The 21,624-nt window shown below is 52.9% G+C and overlaps 8 protein-coding genes across 8 annotated transcripts; 1 reads left to right on the top strand and 7 right to left on the bottom strand.

The window, feature by feature from the left end:
• Nucleotides 1–99: 99 nt before the first annotated feature.
• On the bottom strand, nt 100–1,188 carry QC762_508510 (uncharacterized protein; the record flags this gene model as incomplete). The annotated part of the gene is made up of 3 exons (XM_062891264.1): nt 100–429; nt 455–935; nt 992–1,188. 3 exons carry the CDS (start codon nt 1,186–1,188, stop codon nt 100–102), a joined length of 1,008 nt encoding a protein of 335 aa, XP_062742593.1.
• A 1,005-nt stretch (nt 1,189–2,193) lies between these two features.
• QC762_508520 (uncharacterized protein) lies at nt 2,194–4,678 on the bottom strand (the record flags this gene model as incomplete). The annotated part of the gene is given in 5 exon segments (XM_062891265.1): nt 2,194–2,274; nt 2,284–2,803; nt 2,854–3,847; nt 3,906–4,468; nt 4,520–4,678. Coding segments are annotated over 4 exon segments (1,674 nt in total). The 5' UTR covers nt 3,985–4,468; nt 4,520–4,678.
• Nucleotides 4,679–5,593: 915 nt separating this feature from the next.
• Nucleotides 5,594–10,168, bottom strand: QC762_508530 (uncharacterized protein). Its single transcript, XM_062891266.1, has 7 exons — nt 10,136–10,168; nt 9,780–10,077; nt 9,444–9,727; nt 9,169–9,392; nt 9,063–9,087; nt 8,419–9,003; nt 5,594–8,337 (listed from the first exon to the last, which is right to left on the bottom strand). The coding sequence occupies exons 2-7, from the start codon at nt 9,939–9,941 to the stop codon at nt 5,919–5,921; spliced, it is 3,699 nt and encodes a 1,232-aa protein (XP_062742595.1). The 5' UTR covers nt 9,942–10,077; nt 10,136–10,168; the 3' UTR covers nt 5,594–5,918.
• Nucleotides 10,169–10,355: 187 nt separating this feature from the next.
• Nucleotides 10,356–12,407, bottom strand: QC762_508540 (uncharacterized protein; the record flags this gene model as incomplete). The annotated part of the gene is made up of 1 exon (XM_062891267.1): nt 10,356–12,407. The coding sequence occupies one exon, from the start codon at nt 12,405–12,407 to the stop codon at nt 10,356–10,358; it is 2,052 nt and encodes a 683-aa protein (XP_062742596.1).
• A 422-nt stretch (nt 12,408–12,829) lies between these two features.
• Nucleotides 12,830–14,165, bottom strand: MAM33 (Mitochondrial acidic protein mam33). Its single transcript, XM_062891268.1, has 2 exons — nt 13,576–14,165; nt 12,830–13,511 (listed from the first exon to the last, which is right to left on the bottom strand). The coding sequence occupies exons 1-2, from the start codon at nt 13,929–13,931 to the stop codon at nt 12,977–12,979; spliced, it is 891 nt and encodes a 296-aa protein (XP_062742597.1). The 5' UTR covers nt 13,932–14,165; the 3' UTR covers nt 12,830–12,976.
• Nucleotides 14,166–14,548: 383 nt separating this feature from the next.
• Nucleotides 14,549–14,887, bottom strand: QC762_508555 (uncharacterized protein; the record flags this gene model as incomplete). Its single annotated transcript, XM_062891269.1, has 1 exon — nt 14,549–14,887. One exon carries the CDS (start codon nt 14,885–14,887, stop codon nt 14,549–14,551), a length of 339 nt encoding a protein of 112 aa, XP_062742598.1.
• A 2,441-nt stretch (nt 14,888–17,328) lies between these two features.
• On the bottom strand, nt 17,329–17,942 carry TMA16 (translation machinery-associated protein 16; the record flags this gene model as incomplete). Its single annotated transcript, XM_062891270.1, has 2 exons — nt 17,329–17,477; nt 17,549–17,942. 2 exons carry the CDS (start codon nt 17,940–17,942, stop codon nt 17,329–17,331), a joined length of 543 nt encoding a protein of 180 aa, XP_062742599.1.
• Nucleotides 17,943–18,331: 389 nt separating this feature from the next.
• On the top strand, nt 18,332–21,468 carry EXO1 (Rad2 nuclease). Its single transcript, XM_062891271.1, has 2 exons — nt 18,332–19,047; nt 19,104–21,468. Exons 1-2 carry the CDS (start codon nt 18,887–18,889, stop codon nt 21,100–21,102), a joined length of 2,160 nt encoding a protein of 719 aa, XP_062742600.1. The 5' UTR covers nt 18,332–18,886; the 3' UTR covers nt 21,103–21,468.
• The last annotated feature ends 156 nt before the right edge of the window (nt 21,469–21,624 follow it).

A 21,624-nucleotide genomic window follows, 5' to 3' on the forward strand; every position in this document is an offset into this window, starting at 1 on the left:
CCTAACCTGAACTCCTTGCTCCGTGAACCAAAAAATCATCGACAAAACTCCTGGTATCCAAAACAAACCTCCTGCCAGCATCACCTCAACAACCCATCCTTATCCCCCCTCCCTCGTCCTCCCTGCATCCTCCCCCTCCTCAGCAATCACCTCCATCCTCCAACTCTGCTGCCTAGAAACATGAATCTCCGGCACAGTCATGTGCACCACCCCCGCGTTGCGCACCACGCTGCCACTTCGCCCGGTCATGCTGCTGCTCGGACTGACACCACTCCCTACCTGCCCGCCAGCAGCCCAACCAAGCTCCCCGCTCGGCGCCCTGTCAATCTCCCTCTTCAACCCGGTCCCACTGGGCGAGATCTCTCTGACTGTGACACCCGTCCTGCCTGACGCCACCGAGCCGTGTTGTTCAGAACTGAGGTGACCGGTCTGGGATTCACATGATGTGTCCCACTTCCTCCTTGCCCCCCTCCCCCCAACTGACACGACGATCCTCACTCTCCACCGTCCTGGCGTAATCATACCTGTAACTAGCACTATCCCGGTCATAAGGCTTGACAATCCCTGTGATCCTCCCCCCCCCCGCGGCTCCAGCCATAAAAATCCCCGGTTCCGCACGCTTAACCTCGTCAGTGAGGTGATATTGTTCGTATTTTCTCGACTCCCTGTGCTTGAGGACCGCGTACGCAAACGAAGACAACGAAGCAGCAAGAAGACCACAGTCAAGACTGAGCCCGATGGTGGGGTAATGCCCATCTAGCTGTCGCAAATGGGCTACAACATCGAGACCCAACACGGCAAGCGAGAGCACAAGTTTGACGAGGTTGGTGGAGAGGAGGAGGAAGGGGGTGAGGCGGGAGGTGATGAAGCGCGCCAGTTCGTGGATTGTGAGGAGGAGGGAGAGGAGGTTGAAGAGGATGTTTGTTGCTTCCCATCTACGCGTTGCGAGCAAAATGTTAGATGGTAATGGGCGGGAGGGGGGCAGACATACACTACTTCTACCATGGGAATGGAACCGTTCTTTTTCTCGGCCGAGTAATGCTCGAACGTTTCTGCGAGTCGGTAGGCGAACACACCCATGAGGCAGAGGAGGATGAGGATCTGGAGGAGCCAGGAGGGGAAAAGGAGTGAGCGGCGCCACCGGGAGCGGTCGTGGTGGAAGGCTTCGAGGTCGAGTTTGTTGACCATTTTTGCCTTTTTTTACAGCTACGCGACGACAATATCCAAAGCAATGATATTCGACAAAGCTCTCAAGTTCTCCAAAGTCTTGTTATCCCATTCCAATTCATAAATAAAAAACCCTCTCAAAATCCCAGCCGCGAGATGGTGGGGGGAACAGAGACAGAAAAGTCCAACCAAGTATCAGGCTGATGTTGCTGCTGCTGCTGTGTTTTGCCCGTGGTCGTATGTTTGTTGGCTATCAGGCTTATGTCGTGTCGTCGTCGGGTTCCGACGTTTGGTTTCGCACAATTCTCCCAATAATTCGCAACCAAAAAGCTTCATCCAATATATTCATCAAGAAAGAGAAGAAGAAGAAGAAGAAGAAGAAGAAGAAAATAAAAAGAGAACCCAAAAAGACGAAGCGACTCACGCACACCCGAGAGGCTTCCTCAGCTTCTGCTCAGCCCTCAATCCGCCCGCCATCTTCTTTAACATCACTCACCACCCCACCACGTCCCTCGACCGACAGCTGCTGCACGTCTTTCTTTTGCTCTTCTCCAATTAAACAGCTCAGCCCCTCCTTCCGAAAGCGCGTCGTCGTCCTCTGCCTACTAGCCTGAGCCTTTTTCCCCTCTCGAGCCCAACGGCTGAGGGGTTGCAGATGTCGGTCACCTCATCATCAGGCGCGTCAAGCTCTCTTGTCAGTCCCCAGAAGGCTGTGAAGAAAGCAGTCCACCTTGGCTTGGCTGGAGGCCGTTGATTGGGCTGATTGCGGTGGAGTTGGCCGCTTTGGGGTAATGTGGCTTACACTGTGGGCGGATCCGGGGCTGTCGGGTTGGCGCGGGGGTTATTTTGGGGTAGCACTGCGAGGGTTATGCATTGGAAAGGTATTTTGTGTATAAATTATTTGAGATTTTCTACTGTTCTTCGCTGGGAGCAATGACCGAGCATTAAGAGATCATCAAGACTGACAGACCATTCCACGGCGCGCTGGAATGGTTCCGAGATCCGGGCCGGCTCTTTGTCCTCCTCCTACTGGGTAGCATCAGCATAATAATTCTCCCACGAAAACCAGTCAAACGTCGCCTCCAACGGCCTCTTGACACCCCTATTCTGCTGCTGCTGCTGCTGCTGCTGCTGCTCCTCCTCCTCCTCCTCCTCCTCCTCCTCCTCCTCCTCTCCCGCCGTCCCATCACCAACACCAAAGTCGATATCTCCTGGAAATCCCATGGGCTGGGGCACCCAACTGAGGAACCTGTCGATATCAACACCCTCTAGTGAGAAGAAGTCTTGCTGGTCAGGCATCACCATCTCAGGGGGGTGCTGCGAGAGGTCCGGTTGGTGCTGCGGCTGGGAGAAGTCCGTCGGGTGAGTGACATCCTCCTGCAATGCAGAACTGAACGGCATACTTCCAGTTGTTTCGGCCACGTGCCTTCTCGCCAGCCTCAGGAATATCTCGGCCGTTTTTTGCAGCTTGGCCGTCAAATCTCTGAGGAGAGTGAGCAGCGGCTGCAGAGCAATGATGTACTCCACCACCGTCTCAAGCAATCTGAGGTCGGAAGGCACTGTTTCCGCTCTGGGGTTGGTGACGATGTGCCCGAATACCACGAAGAAGGGGGTGAACGGGTAGTAGAGGAGATGCCTTGTCTCTGTCAGCTTGGATCCCGACCCTGTTGAAAGACAAATACGCACCATATAACCCCGTTGTAAACCGGATCCCACCCCGAAATCGTCATGGGCAAAATCCCAATCGCCTGCCTCGCGCTCTCCACCCTCAACCCCCGGTCCCCCGGCGAGTCCTTTGTCAGAATAATCAGCACATGCAGATACCGAAACTTGACCGTGAACTCATACAACCTCATCACCTTCTCCCTCTTCACATCAACCCCCGCTCCCGGCACCCCCCCTTGTCGTTCCCTCTCCACCCCCCTCCGAAACGTCTCATCCGTCTCCCTGAACCACTCCGCCAACCTCCCCTTCAAGACCTCCCTCTCCTCTTCTGTCCCCTCTCCCTTCCCCAAATACTCCAACACCCTCCCGCTCAGCTTGGCCAGCTCGACATTCCTCAGAAAGATATACCCCCCAAACTCGGCATCCACCCCCTCAACCCCCTTAGCCCTCCTCTGATCCGTCAAGTGCGGCCTGAAACCCCCAAACCACTCCCCCCTCGGCATCTCCACCCGCTCGACATCCACCCCCTCCCACAACCCAACCTGCGACCGTCCGAACGTCAAAGCACAACACTTTTCCATGTTGTAAATCGCCCAAAACAGGGCCAAACCCCTCTGTTTTTCCTCTTCCCCTTCCCCTTCCTCTGTCCCCCCTCCCTCCCATAGTCTTAAGGCTTGCGCCATACGGCATAGGTGACTGCAGAGCATCCAGCTTACGTTTGGGCTCGCCGCGAAATCTTCCCCGTGAAAGCTGAGCATGGTGAAGGCTGCGATGTTTACCTTGCTGGGGTGGAGGTATAAAGACGCGTTTTGGAGGGCTAGGCGGACGTTGTGACGCCAGTGGGGGACGGAGGAGGGGAAGAGGGTGGCGGTTATGGGGGAGGAGAGGAGGAAGTAATTTGCGTAGATTATCCAGCCGGGGGCCACGGTGCTGGGGGAGAAGATGATGGTCGAGAGGAGGCGGGGGGAGGGGGGGGTGAAGAAGGGGGAGGCGAAGAGGGTTAGGGGGGTGAATTCTGTTGGCGTCAGTGGGGGGGGGATCAGAAAAAGGGGGTAAATGGGGGGGGATCATACTGGAGATGATGAGGTTGCCGGTTTCGAGGGAGGGGATGATGTATTGTCTGTTGTCGTGGGGGCCGAGGTCGAGGGACATGTCGAGGCGGAAGGAGGTGAGGGTGTTGGATAGGTCGGTGAGGTTTTGGAGGGCGAGGTTGTGGTCGTTGTGATCGTCGTGGTCGTCGTGGCTGGGGATGATGTTTCCCAAATGTGCGTTGGCTTCGTCGAGGGAGGAGATGGCGGGGGGCGTGATGGTGCATGTTGTTTTTGAGCGCGTTGATCTGTCTGTTTCGTCTGGTCGTTTTGCTGCCGGGTTTGACTCGGGCTTTGACTCTTGGGAGCTCTTGGCCTCGGTGACAGCGAGCAGTTTTGTCACGGCGGCTGTGAGAGTCTGCAGCGTGGCCTCGATTCGGTCAAGCCGGTCAGGGAGAGAAGAGCTAACAAAGATGTTTGCTGGTTCCAGGGTTGCTGACGACGGAGCTGCCACCGGAGCTGCCACCGGGTCGGGAAACTGCCTGGTATAGTTGCATGGTCCAGGCCATGGCTTGCAAGCGGCGCATTTGGGAAGTTCGCGGGTGCATCTGTCACTGTTAGCTTCCATCTCTGTGCTTCTAGCCTAGAGAGATGCTGACTTTGTCTTCCTCTTCTTACAGCTCTCGCACTTGATGTTGTCAGTTATGCCAGCCCGAGTCCATCTCTCATCAGAGCATTTCTTACCGCATAGCGAGCAACCTTGGGCCGACCCTCCATCTCTGCACTCGAACTATCCATCAATTTTCCACCTCGCACAATACTTCAGCCAACTCGAACATCGAACATGTTGTTGAAGCAGTCTTTGTTATGCCAAGACCGTTGGATGCCTTGTTGTGTAACCAAAGCGATCTGTCCAATTAGATCATCGCAAGTACATGCCGTTGAGAAACAACAGCAGTCGTCGCCTGCTTTGTTGGGGAGTTGTTGACCATGGTGATTTTCTCACAACACTTCCTTAATAAGCTGTAAAAGTAAGCATGTATATTACATACGACCATAGGCAGTTGAATACACGGGATCCCGTCCGCTCTCCCCTAGTTAAGCAATTGACCGCCAGACCAGTACTCAGGTGGGTGACCACTGGGGAATCCCTGGTGTTGTATGTTTTTGACTTTTTATTCCTCTTTAATATCGTTCTGTTTCCTTTAAAATGGTGTCGAAGCATGTTTTTTGGTCTTCTTATGCTCAGAAATGCTCAAAGGTGAGGTGTCGTGATTTGGCCTTTTTCACTCTAAACCGCTGCGAGCGATTTATCCTGACTGAAAGTGCTCTTCTAATCGGAGGGATGTCTTTGCAACCCAGGCAACTGTATTTTGACTGACCCCACGCAGCCCCTTTTTTACCTCCTGGTCTTGGCATCAGAGACAGTCTCTGTTGACCCCTAACCACCCATATCAAGTCATCTTATATTACCATGGATGCAAGTTCGCAACGGTCATGTTTCTGGCTTGATTCTGCTCCCATTTGAATACTAAGGAGAAGAACGTAATGCTATGGTACGAGATGGAGAGGAACTACAGAACAGAGAAAAAGGATGACAATGTAAACCTTCACTCAGGCTGGTCAAAGCCCCTAGATGAGGTCGACAGGATCGAGATTCGGTCAACTATTATGTAGACACTCTGCCCCACAAAATGACCAGCAAAAGTAAGTTAACCTATATTATATTATATCCCATACCTCAAAAGACACATTAGGTCATAAGCCTTTTAACTAGAAAGGCCCATTAACTCTCTTTAAAGGCCTATCGGCTGTCTTCAAAGGCCTATTCGCTATCTTCAAAATCATAACGACCATTCTTTGAAAGCATAATTTACAATATGATATGGGTAAACCTACTTGTGTGTGTCAACTATTTTGTGGTGAGGGTGATAGGGTCATCCCCCACGCCTTGTCGCTCATAAACTCATCTCCTCAAGAGTGAAATGCATTGGACCTTTTTCCGCTTGGGCTGCATGATCCATCATTCTCAGCCACTGTCCTCCCTAGAGGTGAACTCTATCTAACACGATTTATGCTTTCCTCCAGCAACTTCCGGATGTTTTGGAGGACCTCCTGACTGGGATCAAGGACTGGCATCTCCCGCGGGGGTTCTTCCTCTCTGTAACCATATTCGCAGAGTAATTTTACACAATCGGCATGCTTGTGTTTGTCAAGATAGCCCATTGCACTCTCGCCGTCATTGTTCCGCACGTTGACATCCGCCCCATGCTCCACCAAAAGATGCATAACCGATGACGGGCTTACTTGCATCGCAGCCAATATGAGAGCAGTGTTGCCCTCTTGATCGCTCCGCGCGTCCACATCCGCGCCGTTCTCGACCAAGAGACGCACAGTTGACAAGTGACCGCCATCTATAGCCCACATGAGAGCAGTGAAGCCGCCTTCATCTCTCGCATCGATGTCAGCGCCGCGGTCGAGCAGCTCCCTGATATGGGCATCCCTTCCACGACTCGCCGCACTACGGAGCCCCGTCCTGGTCAGCCACATGTTGTCGATCTTGAGCCTCCCCTTTTCGGGCTCCGCTAGGTACTCGTGATGGAGATCAACGCAGTCCATGACTGACACGCCGTTGACCGTCTTGGCCTGGGCGTCGGCGCCGCTCTCAAGCAGCATCTTGACAAAGCAGGTTCGTTTCCTCAGTATGGAAATGTGTAATGGCGTCCAGCCGTCCGGGCCGCCATGGATCGGAGCCCCGGCCTGCAGCAAGGCCTCCCCTGCCTCCACCTGTCCATGGTGCACAGCTATGTGCAAGGCGGACCACCCCCCTCTGTCCGTCAAAGACACGACGGCGCCGTGCTGAATAAGCAGGTCAACGACGGCTCTGTTTCCTGATTTTACCGCTTTGAAAAGGGCTGTGCGTCCCTCGTTGGTCTTTGAGTTCACGTCAATGCCCATCTCTAAGAGCAACCGGACAGTCGACACGTGATGCTGTCCTGCGGTATGGTCCAGCGCTGAATAGTCGCTCGGGTCCCGTGACGTTAGAATGGAAGGGTTGTGTTCGATGAGGATGCGGACGATGGCGTCAAAACCCGCAGGCGCCGCTTCATCTAGCGCCGTCCAGCCGCCCGTATCGCGAATCAGACTGTTTGCCCCAAGTTGGAGAAGGCGCTCTACGACGGTTGTTTGCCCTTCTCTTGCTGCATCGATCAAGGCGGTACGGCCGTTGGGTGAGTCGGTAACGTCTATCGTGGCACCTCGCTCGGCCAGCAGCTTCACAACTTTCTCGTATCCATTGAACGCTGCTGCGTGCAGCGCCGTGTGATGCTCTCCGCCTCGAGCATCAACATCCGCTCCGTGGTCAATAAGCAGTGTCGCGCACTCTTCATGGCCGTAGCAGCATGCCCCTTGCAGTGCGTAGCCGTAATCACCCGCATACTGGTTTACCTGGGCTCCTTTAGCAAGCAACATCTTGATGACATCCCGATGTCCTTTGCAGGCTGCTGCCTGCAGAGCTGTCCCGTACCGGCCGCCTACAGCATCAACATCTAGCCCTTGGGCGAGTAGCTGTCTGACTGAATCAGCCAGGCCGGCGTGGGCAGCGTAGTACAGAGCCGATGGTAGCGACTCGACGGACCGGGAGATATCGGGATTGTGAATCCACGGCGTGTCTGGATCAAAATACCTGATGTACTTTTGAGGGGTGGTGAGAAGCTCCACGCAAAGACAGTTTAGGTTGATGTGCACATCATTTTCCCCCAGAAGGTGTTGGGAGATGGTGGGAGACAGACCAAAGACTCTCAGGACCTGAGTGATAAGTTCAATGATCAACAGCGACATAATTATCAGCGTGCCAGATGACTGATCAGTCGCAGCGGCGGTGGTTGCAGCGGTGGTTGTAACATGGACATGATAGGACCAGAACTGCGCAGCATATCGGGCAAGCGGGTAGGTCTTTGGGGAATCCTCTGGGGTGTCGATTTGTTGAAGGTAGACAATACACGCTTCCGCTATGCTCTGGTGTGCTGATAGTTTCGTTATATGAAAAATCTTCGCCGGCGAACCGACAATCTTGCTCCCTGTAAGGTAGTCTCGGACGGACAAGTGGGCTAGCCGCAGTTCTTTGTGCGGCTCGCCTTTTGACTTGACCAGCACCACCGAGACCAGATTGCTATGCTTGTGAATGAATCTCGTTGCATTTACTAACCGTCGTCGGGGATCGTAGTGCGGCCGCGAATTCGTCCCTTGGTCAATCGCAAACACTTCGGCCATTTCTTCGAGCTTCAGCGGCCGCTTTGAGTAACACAACCATTGCAAAATATGGCGAAACCCTTGACTCCTCCTCTCTTCGACTGTCAAGAGCTCCCTTTCGTAGATCTCTTCGAGCGTGGCGGGTAAGGACTTGAGAGCTTCATCTAGTTCTTGGATGGTATGACACCCCCACAGGACCTGAAGCTGGCAAGCAACCCATCTGAAGCTGAGGCAGGCAACAATGATCAGCTATGAAAGATGCTTTTTTTTTTTTTTTTTTTTTTTTTTGGGCTGGCAGCAGACTCACTTTCCGTGCGATGCTTCAATAAGGGATTCCGCAATCTTGTCTCTTTCGGGCGAATTCCAATCGCTGAACATCCCATTTTCATCTGACAGTGTTGCCAGGACATGATGTTTGACGTCCTCGCCGACACCGCTTTCAATAGATATGGTGCGGCTATCCCAGTCGCGTTTCGGAATCTCCACACCGAGCTCGGTTCGACTCGTAAGCAGAACACGGAGTTGAGGCAGCTTCCATTGGCCGACCATGATGTTGAGGAGTTTGAGAAACTCCACCTTCTCTTTGCTTTCGTCTACGGCATCGATAACAAGATAACACGGCGAGAAAAGCTCGATGATGTTACGGAGTGTTTGGCAGAGCTCTTCCACCGTCGGCTGCGTTGTTCCATTCCGGTGTCGCTTGTATAGTGTTTTGAGGGGTTGTATTACCGAACGATTTTGCATTTGCGCCGATAGTTGCACAATGAGCGACCGGACGAGTGTGTGGTGATCTTGAGATGTCGAGGCGTCCGTAAAGTCAAAGTAAAAGTAGGCGATCCCTGAAGTCGCCTGATGTTGGCAGTGATCAATGAGGTGGTTGATTATCGTGGAGCTGGAGAGTTGTCAGTGGCTATGGTTACACCTACCGCCAGTAAATTATTAGCTACATGCCAGAGAACAGTCTTCCCACACCCCGCTGAAAGAAAATCCTAGGTCAGCTGGCCCCCGTTTAATTTGCATATAGACCGCTCCTCCTGTCGGTAACTTCTTCACTTACCTCTGCCTTGTATCCAGAGCACGGAGCGTAACGATTCCTTCCAGGTCCAAAATTCGTTTTCGTTGTTATCGACGAACCAGGCACCCGTGTTGTCCCTGCGTTTGGACGAGGCAATAAATTGTCTCTGGGACGGATTAGGTGGATCAAGCCAACGCAGTATCTCCTTGGAATCCTCTTTCTCGTAGAATTGGTTCATTGTATCCAAAATCTTATTGTTCTGGCGTCTGTTCCATATTAGCGTGGCTGAGGAGCATCACAGAACTGAGGTGACGCACATCAAAATGGAGGTTGCAGCTTGGTGAAGAATCTCGTTGGCTTTCGATACATTATCGCGCAAGTCCTTCAAGGTTTTTTCCTTGAACGGATACAGTGTCCGCTTAAATCTGGTGAATAACTTGATGTTGTCCACCGGTGGATTGCGCCCGTTGTCGGAACCGGTGACATGCTTGAGCTCCTCCTCGAGCGCCGTGATCCTATCACGACAAGCCTTAACTGGCCCCTCGGCCGGGGCCTCCACCTCTAGCCTACTGCCACCATCTTTGATAGCAGCGTCAAGGTTCTATCATACTAGTTAGCGAGAACGCTCTGTGTCGCCCAGGGTAAGTACCTACCTGAAGAATTCGGGTGAGATTGTCGACCTCCTCACAAAGCAATTGGATATCCTTCTCAGCACTTTTATAGGTCTTGTAATATTCCGTTAGACCTTTGCAGACTGCCAAACCCGCCGTTACCAAGCCGGCAAGACTGCCAGCAAGACCGATGGTCTCAGCCATTGGGGTCAAGGCAGAGTAAAGTTACCTACTTGCGGGAAGGGGAAGTTCGATGGTTGGGCTGAGAACACGGCTCAGGTAGGTAGGCGGCGATGCGGGGGACTCTTGGCCCATCAAGGGCAGCAGCGGGACACCCTCACCACAAAATAATTAGCACTCAAAAGCAGGTCAACCCCACATTATATTGTAAATCATACCTCGAGCTTTGCTTGTTGTGGGCCAGTTTATTCGGGGGCAGTGCATTGGGAGGGGAGATCGCTTGTGCGTTTTTCGGGCACAAATATACCCACATAAAAGTCTGGATTTTGTGTGGGATTTATGCTATTTATTGTGATGAAATTCGGAGACAGAGGTTGAGAGTAAAGGTTCGAGGACAACGCAAATAATGATAATTCTAGCTAGGTACATATGAGAAATCTAGATCTTGTAGAAACCCACGCCCTTGCTCCAGGTCCCGTTCGCAAACCATGTCCCCGCCTCGGTCCAATCCAATGTATTCCCTCCTTCCCCGACAAAAGAGAATCTGAAGTATTCATCAGCCTTTCTGAACCTTGGCCAAGAAAACACCATATCCTCCAGCTTTGTCTCTGTAAACCACCCTCTAAATCGCTCCACATCATTCACCAGCACACTGATGCCCTCAATCTTCTCTCTCAGTCTTGCAACATCGTCCAACGCCGACCACTTGAAGTGGATCGTCTCCTGCTTCACTCCCATCTCCAACGTCTCAATGAACGGTGCCACCACGTCCGGCACCAAACTCCCATACTGCCCATCTCCCCTGATGGAATCATATGTCTGCAACACCGAATCGAAGCCCCATCTTGCTACCCCGTTGATAAACAACCCAACCAACAGCCCCTGAAACAGCAAGCTCGGCCTCGTCTGCATCGCCGTCCCCGGTAGTAGGAGCAAAGCAAGAACATAATGGTGAAGCCTCAGCTCCAACCCCGGCATCACCACCAAAGTCGCAATCACCGCTATCGCCCCCGCATAAAACGCCAAAAACTTCGGCAACCTCCCCTCTTGCCAAAAGTGCCACGCCTGCAACGTCCCCAGGGCAATCAGCACCCCCACAACAACCACCAGTGCCACCACCGCCCCAGGCTGCTGCCTCAGATCATGTCCCTCCAGCCTCGAAATCGGAATCCACGCCTCGAAAGTATTATTCGTCAATCCCCCCAACCACAAGCCTCCCATCCACAGCAACGTTTTCTCCCAATTCGCCCCCTCATCCACGTCCTTCAACGTTCTCCTCCCTATCGCCCAGTACACAACCACCATAACAAACACCGCCGGCAACAACCTCCCAACCATAATCCCGACCAACTCCTGTACTAACCTCCCGCTCATCACCTGAATATCAGGCGGATCACTCACCAAACCAACATGTAGAAAGACCCCCGTAAATCCCCCGAAGAACATCACCTTCCCACTTCGTGTCCCCGCCCCAAGCAACAAACTCAACCCAACACTTACAATCAACTGGCCCCACCTCGCATCCCCCCTCCCACACCCCTCCACTTTCTCAACCTCATAACTCATAGGAAAATAACTCCCAAACTGTACACTCTCCACCCCATTCTGAGTGCTATTCTCAAACCGGTAATACTCCCCCTTCAACTTCACCCTCCCGCACCCCCCCTTCTTATCCGTCACCACCCCGGCATGAACCCCAGCCTGACAAACAAACGAATCACCCCTATAAACCCCCTCCCCTCCCCCAATGACATAAGCCCGGTAGTTGATCTGCTGATTCCCCACCCACCGTGGATTGAGCAGCTTCACGCCCGCACAATCCGCCGGACACCGAAAAGCCACACTCGTATTCCCAAACGGTTCACACAGTCGCCCGTCCAACCCACACTCTGCATTCCCCCCCCAAAGCGAGCTCACACAACCGAGATGCTTCACTTCTTGCCCATCGGCCACCACCTTTCCTTTGGTTAACACCACCGGCACGACAACAGTCAACATCCACACGATCCCAAACCCCACTAACAACATCCCCTTCTGCCACTTCTGGGGGAAGAGACAGTCAAGAACATCCACCAACCCCGCCTGAAGTCTCGGCAGCAGCCACGCCCTCGGTTCAATCCTCTGCGTTTTAGAAGGCGCAGGACCACCCCAAAGCCAGTCGCAATACCGGTGTCTTTTCCTCCCTTGCTGCCGCGACTTTGACTTCCTGAAGGGTCGGTTCTCGACATCAGAATCCGGGCTCGTCAGCTCGTCTAGTTCCAACCCGTCATCCTCGCTGTCAGAGTGTAAAAGTTGAGCCTCTTCGTTGCTGTTGTCATCATCATCGTCCAGGTGCCGAACCTCAACACCGGATTTGCCCCCCTTTCTCAGCCCATCGCTCGAACTGCTCGACCCACTATCGATCCTCCCATTGTCATTGTTGCTGAAAACAACGTCGCCGTCTTCGTCAGCCGCCACCCCAGTGTTGCGGGTGAGGGTGTTGCCGCTCATTTTCACCCACTAATAAAGGCTGCCGTTTGTCAAACTAACGTTAACGGTGCTCTAAAAAAAAGAATGAAAAGAAAACGATACTTGAAGAGAAAAGCAAAAGGTGATGGATGACAAGACAAGCTGAAAAAAAACAAAAAAACAAAATTGAATCACAAATTCCAAGCAGCAGCTGGGGGTGGGTGGTGGCCAGGCCCCTTCCCCAGAGGTTCAGCTCGCTCACCCACCCCCTGATTGAGACCGAGCAAATCGGACCATACCCAACCCAACCAAACTAGGTGAGTGATATGACTAAGCCAAACAGGGGTGTGTAAGTCAAACACCACCATCCCCAGCTCACATCAAACAACTCAACTCAATATTCTTTGCTCTCATATCTGTGAACCAAAAGAATGTCCTTCCCAAATCCATATCTTACAATTCATTCAAGTAGAGTTAGTTTACTTTCATATAATTACATGTCATCACATCCACAGGCCTCCTTTTCCACCCTTCCTAGAAACCTCAAAATGACCCCGCCCCACCCCAATCCAATCATAACCTCATCATTTAACTCGAGACTCTCAAATCTTTCAAGCCTCAACAAATCCCCTCACATTCTCCAACCAAGCCAAATACTCCTTCTGCTCCTTCATATCCATGTAATCCGGCACAAACAGCGCCAGCGCAGGCGTGATGCCCCTCTCCTCCAGATACCTCTCCAGCAAGATCTGAAGGTCCTCATCCAGGCTCCCAAACGCAGGGCCAGGGTAGGCATCCTGCGCAGCATGCACCGCATCAGGGCTGCTGCTGTGTGCAAGCTTGGCGTCCTTGTAATAGTAGACATTCTCAACAACAACGGTGCCATCCTGAGCAATCGCCTCAACATTGAGCGCGCCCTTGCCGGGCTTCTCAACGACAATGTTCAGCCGGCAGGGCATGGCATCAGTATCAGCACCACCCTCCATATCCTCCTCCTCCGCCTCCTCAGCCAAATCAGCAGCACCAGACTTGCCGTTCTCGCGGGAGTTGTTCATTTCCTCAAACTCTTCATCGGCGAGGGCGTCGTCCTCAAAGTTTTGCTCTTGGAACGAGGAGAGGTCGGCGATGGAGAAGGAGACCGTGATCCTTTTAGCAAAACTCAGTAATTAGCTTTGGCGCTCACAAGTTTTGACAGTAAAGAGAGGCATACTTTTCATTCCCAAAGTTCCTCGTCAAAAACACATCCTGCTGACCGGGCACGTCCTTGAGCTCAAACTGGCCATTCTCCAAGAAATCCTTGATGCTCGCCGGCAGCGTCTCGCCCTCCTTGACAGAAGTCTCAAACTCGAGCTCCGAGCTCAGCTTGGCGGCGAGCTCCTCGTCCACCTCACCGGCGGGCGCCCGTCTCAAGGCGGATGTGGAAAAGGCGGCCGAAGCCTTTTGTGTGATGGCGAAAGAGGGGCGTGCAGCGGTGGCGGCAGCGGTTCTGACGACGGCGGGTCTGAGGGTGGAGGGGCGAGCGAGGACTCTGGGGGCCGCGCGGGCGATGGCACGGAGGGACATCATTTTGTTGGAAGGTTTTGGGGGTGAGAAGAAAAAAACAAAGGCGAGGTTGTCGATGGGAAGGGGAAAAAAAGTCGAGGTGGGATGGGTTGGGAAAATTTAGGTTTACACGGGTAGGATAAGGAATTGGATAAGCTCAAGCTCTTCTTGAGTTCTCAAGCTGGGGAGGGAGCTGGCAGCGCTGGGTGACCCGTGCTTTTTCGAAGTGGGATGGAACATGGATGGTGAGTTCTGGAGGGCAAAAAAAAAAAACAGAAAAGTCAAAGGGAGCATGGACCTGGGCTGGGATCCGTTGTCCAATCAGGGAAGTTATACGTCATTGATAAGAGATAAGGTGGGATCGAGAACATGCTTGAGCAAGCAATTGGAGCTCAGAATATTTGGAAAGGTTCTGTCAATTTCTGGAGAATCAAAAAAATTCAATACCTAAACATCAAAACGCCGTTGCTTATAATCTCCTCTTTGGTATCCCGTTTGTGTAATCCATCAACGCCTTTGCTTATCCCTGTCCAGGCCAGCTGGATATTTTATCTTGCCTCCTTCAGCCTGGTGGAAACACCACAAAAACAACAACCAAAAAAAAAAAAAAAAAAAACCAGCATTTATGATATGAAAGAAAATCAGCTCCATGCCCTCGGCCTCTGACCGCCACCGCTACTAGTAGGCACCACACTCCCTCTCCTCCTGTGCCCGCTCCCGCTCCCATATCTCCCCTGATAGCCATACTGCATCTGCTGCTGCAACTGGGCATACCCCGGCGGCGGACTGGGAATCACACTCTCCTTGCACTGCCAGCACCAATGCCTCGTCGCATCCCTTTCGCTCAGCACCCCTTCCAAACACGCCCCAAAGATGCCGTTCGCTTTTTGGGCGACCGGGCAGAGCTTTTCCGAGATAAGGACTGTATCCTCGCAGCGGCAGGACCCGCAGACCCGGACGTGGGTTGTGTAAGTGCACATCTCCGCTTTCTAGTCTAGGGTGTGTGAGTTAGTGATACTACCAAGGGAGGGCGTCGAAAGAGACGACGGACATACCTTGAACAAGAGAGATACCGGCTTGGCTCGGTGATGATAGGATATAACAAGGATGATTTCTTGACAAGGTAAATCAGGTCAGGTCAGGTAAGGTAGGTATCCAGCCCGCCAGCGTAAAACCTGTCCCCGTCCCTGAGTCTCGTGATACAGAACAGAGCGACTGTAAGACGAAGATCGGCTGCTCACTCGCCGATGATGAGCAGCAAAGAGTCGATGACCGAACTGATCGACAACAACCCGATATGAAATGGTGAATATCCGTCTATGGTGTACCGTCAAATCCTCGCCCGCCCCCCAACGTGGGGTATGGGTAGGTAAGTAAGGTAGGTAGGTATCTTTAAAAGGTGAAAAAAAGTAAAGTAGATCGGTTCTATGATCTGACTGAGTACCAATCGTGAAGCCGGTTATGATGTAGCCTAAGTAAAACGTAAGGATAACAAAACACAAAACAGCCATCCATCCCAAACCCTACGTCGATCACCCCCCCCCCTTATTTATATACCCTTTCCCCTCCCTCCCCTTTTATAATGCTGTATATAAATAACCTCCTTCACCACCTGGAGGTACCTCAAACCCAAGCAACGCAACCACCCATCATCCGATCCCCATCCCAGCAGCAGTGTGTACAACAGCTACACCACCTTCCTCCCGGCGGAAAATCCTTCCATCATCCCATCCTCCCCCCAATCCCGAAGATCGAAGGGTACCCCTCCCATGTTCCCCCCTTCCCCCTCATCACCACCACCTAGGTCTCGCCTTGAGGGGCGAACATTCACGGGTACCCGCACCCTAGCCTCATCCTTGTCATCTCTCACACCTGCACCTCTTGTATCATGATCAAATCTCCACCAAACAGCACCGCCCTTTCAATCTATCTCTCATCAACCCTGTGTGCTGTTCGAGAGGGAAAAAATCTGCTATTACACAAAATCGGCCAAAGAATGCAGGGTAAACAATCAAGGTAGGTAGGTGGCATACCCGGCCTAATGTTCCAATCATGCCCAGACGATACATCCTTCTGTGGCAGCAGAGAGAAAAGATGTGTAATCCCCCAAGGGGGTCGGAAGTAATAGGTCATCACTATCGTTCGGGAATCGGGTTCAAGCAAAAAAGGGTAATGGCATATGCCGCTAGATCCTACAAAAAAAAAGCAAAGAGAGAGAGAGGGGAAGAGAGAGAGAGAGACAAGGACAGAACACAAGGAGGTTACCCATTCTTCCATGTGATACACACATATCCTCTCAAAAACATCATCACATCACTCCGCAGCGGAGAGAAAAAAAGAAGAAACAAGACACTTCCACTGCACTTTAGTCATAAGACAAACATCTTTCCTCAGTCCCGAGGTGAGGCAGCAGCAGCAGGCAGTCAAAGACAAGCGTAAAAACAAGAAAGCCAAAAAGTTCTTGCCCCAGTACCCGGTTGGTCTCATATTCATGACTTCGATTAATAATTCTGCTACTTCCCCCCTCTCCTACCAAAAGCTCTCCCGTTGGGTCCCGGCGGCAAGCAGCCGCGCGTGTGTCACCCTCGCTACCCCCGCTCCCACATCCAATTGCCGTTCCGGAAACCAGAGCAGGAGACGGCCCACAAGTCGTTCGTCTTGTGCCCCACCGCAGGTGAGAACACCACAGTACCGGGCAGTTTCGTCGTGCTGACGGTCATGGAAAAATGGTGGGTTGTACCGCAGCAGCTAACCATTTGGCAGGCAGACACCCACTTCTTCCCCTCCCGGAGCGACGGAGACGGGTAAGATCTGCTACCCGCGAGTGCTTCACAAAACCACTTTACACAAGGCCGGCCCCAGCTGTTCGAGCGGTAGGCTACAGATTCTTTGCACATTGGCCGCGTTTCGAAAGCATGCCATGCAGGGCGTTGTTGGCATGGCGTGGCGTGGCTTACTCCAACGTGCCTTTCGTGCGTTGCAGCTTGCTTGCTTGCTTGCTTGCGTGCGTGCGTGCGTCTGCGTGGTGGCTTTGAAGTGCGGAGTAAATGGGCAGGCCATGTTTCGTTTCCGGAACATGGAAGCTCTGGCGGGTTGCATATTCAAGATAGGACAGGACCGGGAAGTTTTCTCGAGATAGATCGAGGACGAATTGTTGGCTGGGGACTGCTGGGAAGGAGATGGCGAGAGACAACAGAGACAGACACAGCATATCTGAACCACACTATCCGCCGTCGCCGATTTGGTCATAATCCGACGAGAGTGTGCCTTCGGAGTTGTCTTAGACAGCATTCTCCGAGCCGACACGAAAGGATGGAGCAAGTGCAGCCGGTCCGGGTGGTTGAAGGCTGTGTCATGGATGCGGCCTATGTGGTCGAGGTGGGCCAAGATGACAAACTTACTCTCTGCCGCACGGCATGCTTCATAGACCTTGGGGAGGGAAGCTTGACGGTTTAGTCGTGCCATCGGCGGAGATTTTGACCCAGGTCACGTTTGTGAGGAAGGCCCAGTTGGACCCGTCCCAGCGCTCAAGCATCTCGAGGTTCTTCTCCGAAGAGAGATCGGGCAGGTCTGTGGAACAGGTCAGCTCGGCTCATTTGAGTCAAAAAGTCAGGCGGTCATGGTAATAAGGTTCGGCTTACAGAAACCATTCTTGTGCTCCGTCTCAAGAGCCTCAATGGCCATCTTCAGCAGATCCTCTCTTGTGCTGGGTGGGCGTCCGGCACGGCGTGTCTTTTTGATCTCCTCATATTCCTCGTTGTGTTGCCCAACAAACTCTAGGATCTTGGCCTGGACGGCAGCTTCATCAAGAGGCTTCAGCTCATTCTCGCGTGCGGCCTCCAAGAAGAAGCGAGTACGGCGAATTAGGGGCTTGTCTTGCTTCTTGCGGGCAGCAGCAAGAGCCTTCAGACGGTCATCACGAATGACGGCTGTGTGAAGTCGCTTGGCGTTTCTGCTGTTGGCGTGAAGAGCCTCAATCTTGCCGCCCTTCTTCTTCGCGATGCGCTTTCTCTCCTTTTCAAATGTCTTGGCCATTTTGAATGATTGCTGTGTGAGGCGTTGCTGTGTGAGGCGTTGCTGTGTGAGGCGTTGCTGTGTGATTGTGTTTACTGCTGTCGTTGAGAGGTGCAAGTGTCAGGGAATTTTTATGATGGGGCGGAATAGATATTGGTGGGGCTGTCCGCGATAAGGTTTAAGTGGCTGCAGGACCCCTAACCCTGGTCGTGGATGCTGGAGGGTCGCATCGCTCCTTGATGTGGGAAGAGGGGGCGCAAAGTCAAAAAAGCTATCCGTATTAAGAGCAACATCACGGAGTAAACATTGGATTGTTGCTCCCCAGACGAGAGCACACAATGGACCACCCAACTATTGTCTGCCAGTGAATAATATTCTCCTGCGATGCCCGTGAATAGCCAATGCTAGTGACGCAATTGGACAGACCCCCAGGCTTCCAGAAGGCCCAACAGACCCCGCATTAAAGTGACAGGCGTGTGGACCGTCGCGGGGAGCAACGTCCCTGCTCAACCGACGCGTCGCGCCTTCCCCCGTTAATAGTTTAATTTGCAGCGCCAGCGAGGTCCTGGAAGGAGCATCCCATTGATCAGCCAGTACCCGAGCATTGTTGGAAATCCAGCGACTGTTGTTTGACTTCTCCAAGGGCTCCGTTTTCTATTCAACATCGCCTTTCGATATTGTTCAACTTCAGCAATAGGGCTACAGCACGCGTCACCGCCCTCGGCAACCCACGGGTTTTTCTGCTTTTTCTGCTGCACCTGCTGCAACTGAACGAGGAAGCGCGTCTTTCTTGATCTCGACTCTTTTTATCACCACCAACAGTCTCGACTCGAGATCAACCCTTCAACAGCAATTCTTCATGGACAAGAGATTGTAAAACAACCCACCTGTTTCCTTCACATCACGGAAACAATCTCGACATCTTCGGCCACTGTTCTCAAACCGCCTCGGCCGATCTCTCCACCATGGGTATCCAAGGCCTTTTCCCGCTCCTCAAGTCCATCCACCGCACCACCGAGCTCAAGAAGTATGCCGGCGAGACCTTTGGTGTCGATGGCTACGGCTGGCTCCATCGCGGTGCCATTGCCTGTGCCATTGAACTAGCCCAGGGCAAGCCCACTCGCAAGTAAGTCGTTCATTTTCCCTTTCACTGCCTGCCAGGATCGCTAACATTGTCATGAGATATGTCGACTTCGCCATGCACCGAGTCAGGATGTTCAAGTATTATGGTGTCACTCCCTATTTGGTCTTTGACGGCGACTTTCTTCCCAGCAAGGCCAAGACTGAGTCTTCGCGTGAGCAGCGTCGTGAGCAGAGTCTAAAGACTGGCCTCGAGCTCTTGAAAGCCGGCAAACCCTCGAAAGCCCACCTCGAGCTTCAAAAGGCCATCGACGTCACCCCGGAAATGGCTCGTCATCTCATCGAAGAACTCAAGAAAGCCGGTGTCCCGTACCTTGTCGCCCCCTACGAAGCTGATGCCCAGCTTGTCTACCTGGAGCGTGAGGGTGTCATCAGCGGCATTGTCTCTGAGGATTCAGATATGCTGGTGTTTGGTGCGAAGCGCCTGTTGACCAAGATGGATCAGCACGGTCAGTGTGTTGAGATTCAGAGAAAAGACTTTTGTTTGGTCCGCGAGATCTCCTTGACCGGTTGGACGGATGCCGAGTTCCGGCACATGGCCATTCTCAGCGGCTGTGACTATCTGGGCGCTGTTAACAACATCGGCCTGAAGACAGCTTACCGACTGATCCGCAAGCACAAGACACCTGAGCGCATCATTCAGATGCTCAAGTTCGAGGGCAAGCACAGGGTTCCCGAGAACTACTTGGAAGAGTTCAAGCAGGCCGAACTCACCTTTTTGCATCAGAGAGTCTTTTGCCCCAAGAAGAAAGACATCGTGTTCTTCACCGAGCCCGGACCCGCTCTCAAGGTCGATGAGATGCCCTTCATCGGTGCTCCGGTCGAGACTGAATTGGCCCGGGCCATTGCCGCCGGAGACGTCAATCCCATCACCAAGAAGCGGATCGTCCTCCCGTCGTCCTCTCGCACCTCGCCGCCGTCCCCTGGTAAGAGAAGGATCAGTCAGACCATGGCTCCGGTCACCGTGCCGACGAGAAATCCTGGCAAGCCGCCCGGCAAACCAATCAACGAGTACTTTGCGAAGCACAAGCGGATTCCCTTGGGCGAGATGGACGCCAATTGTTTCACCAACAACAGCCAGAACAATTCGCCCAGCAACTCCCCTCGTCCAATCGTCTTTCCTCTTCCGCGCCCATACATTGCGGGCGTGGAGGAGGCGACCCGCTCATCTCGCCGGTATGTCAATCTCGAGGCTGCCCTGGGCGGAGAACGCCGTCGGAGAAGCGAGCCTGTCTCGAACCTCCTGGCGACGTACGAGACCTCATCGAACCGCCGCAGGACCACTGGCCCGGTTGTCGACATCTTTCAGGACGGCACCCCGTCGACATCGACTACGAGGCCCCCCAAGAAAGCGCGCTTGTGTGATGACGACCTTCCCACTTTGACAGACAACAACACCCCTGTGAAGAGCAGGTTTTTCACATCTACCGAGGGAGCCGACTATATTCGGTCGGACGATTCGGTCGAGGAGGCTTTCCGCAGCATCTGCAACCAAGAGATTGTGACCGGCACCCGCATCGTTCACGGCTTGCCTTCGCCCGCGCCCAGCATGCTTTCCACATCCATGGACACGCCTTCTAGCATCGTGGGTACGCCTTCCACTGTCATGAGCACACCCTCTAGTTCCATGAGCAAGCCCTCGGGCCTCATGAACCGGTCTTGCAACATGATGAACACACCTTCCAGCTCGAAGAGCAGCACCTCCAGCAGCTCTCAGACCCCTATTTTGACGCCTCTCCAGCGTTTGGGTTTCCAGGCTTTGCAGCGCGGGAAGCCCCGGGTCGTCTCTTCTTCGGTCCTCCAACCCACCAGGCTCTCCACGTATTCCAAGAGATCGAGCTCGCTTTCGGTCAACCCCGCCTCGATTCCTCTGCCTCGTGCTGATTTGGCCGAGATTGAGGCCCTGAGCCAGCCTGTTGGCAGCGAAGATTTGATTTTGCCCTCTAGTGATGGGGAGCTCGAGCAGGATGAGGAGGAGGGTACCAAGTATTCCAATGTTTCCAACAGCGGTTTGGATTTGTCGCGGTTCAAGTACACCTGAACTGTACGAGCTATGAAGCTATCTGTGCACAGCGCTGGCGTTTGGGGGTTTGGCTCTCCCATTTTTTATTTTGAAGGGGGGGGGGGCTGGGTTTTGGGTCGGGACAAGAAAGTAAGGCTAGGGTTGTCATGACATCGGAACAAAACATGGCCAGGCGTAGAAGGGCACGAAGTAAAGTATTTTTTAAACAAGGTTAAAGACTATGGGTAAAAGGGCGTTTGTAGTCAGCATCAGCATACACATGTATGGCGTTCATATAGTTTTAGTTTTTGGTTTTTTCTTGAGGTGTGGTCTTAGAGAGGCAGCAGGGGAGTGTGGTCAAAATGTAAGAGATAGGTGAATATCAAAGAAAACATCGAAAAAATATTCTTCAGTCCCATTGTGACTTGTGAGATGGAAGAGTTGAGGCGTGAGATGAGGCTCTCACCCAATGCCAAGACGCCAATATTCACCGCCCGGCAGAACATCTGCACGAAATGTGGGGGAAGGGACGGGAGCTCCACATTGACCCAAAAAAATCAA

This window comes from Podospora pseudocomata, chromosome 5 (assembly GCF_035222375.1).
Source record: "Podospora pseudocomata strain CBS 415.72m chromosome 5, whole genome shotgun sequence".
Lineage (NCBI taxonomy): Eukaryota > Fungi > Ascomycota > Sordariomycetes > Sordariales > Podosporaceae > Podospora > Podospora pseudocomata.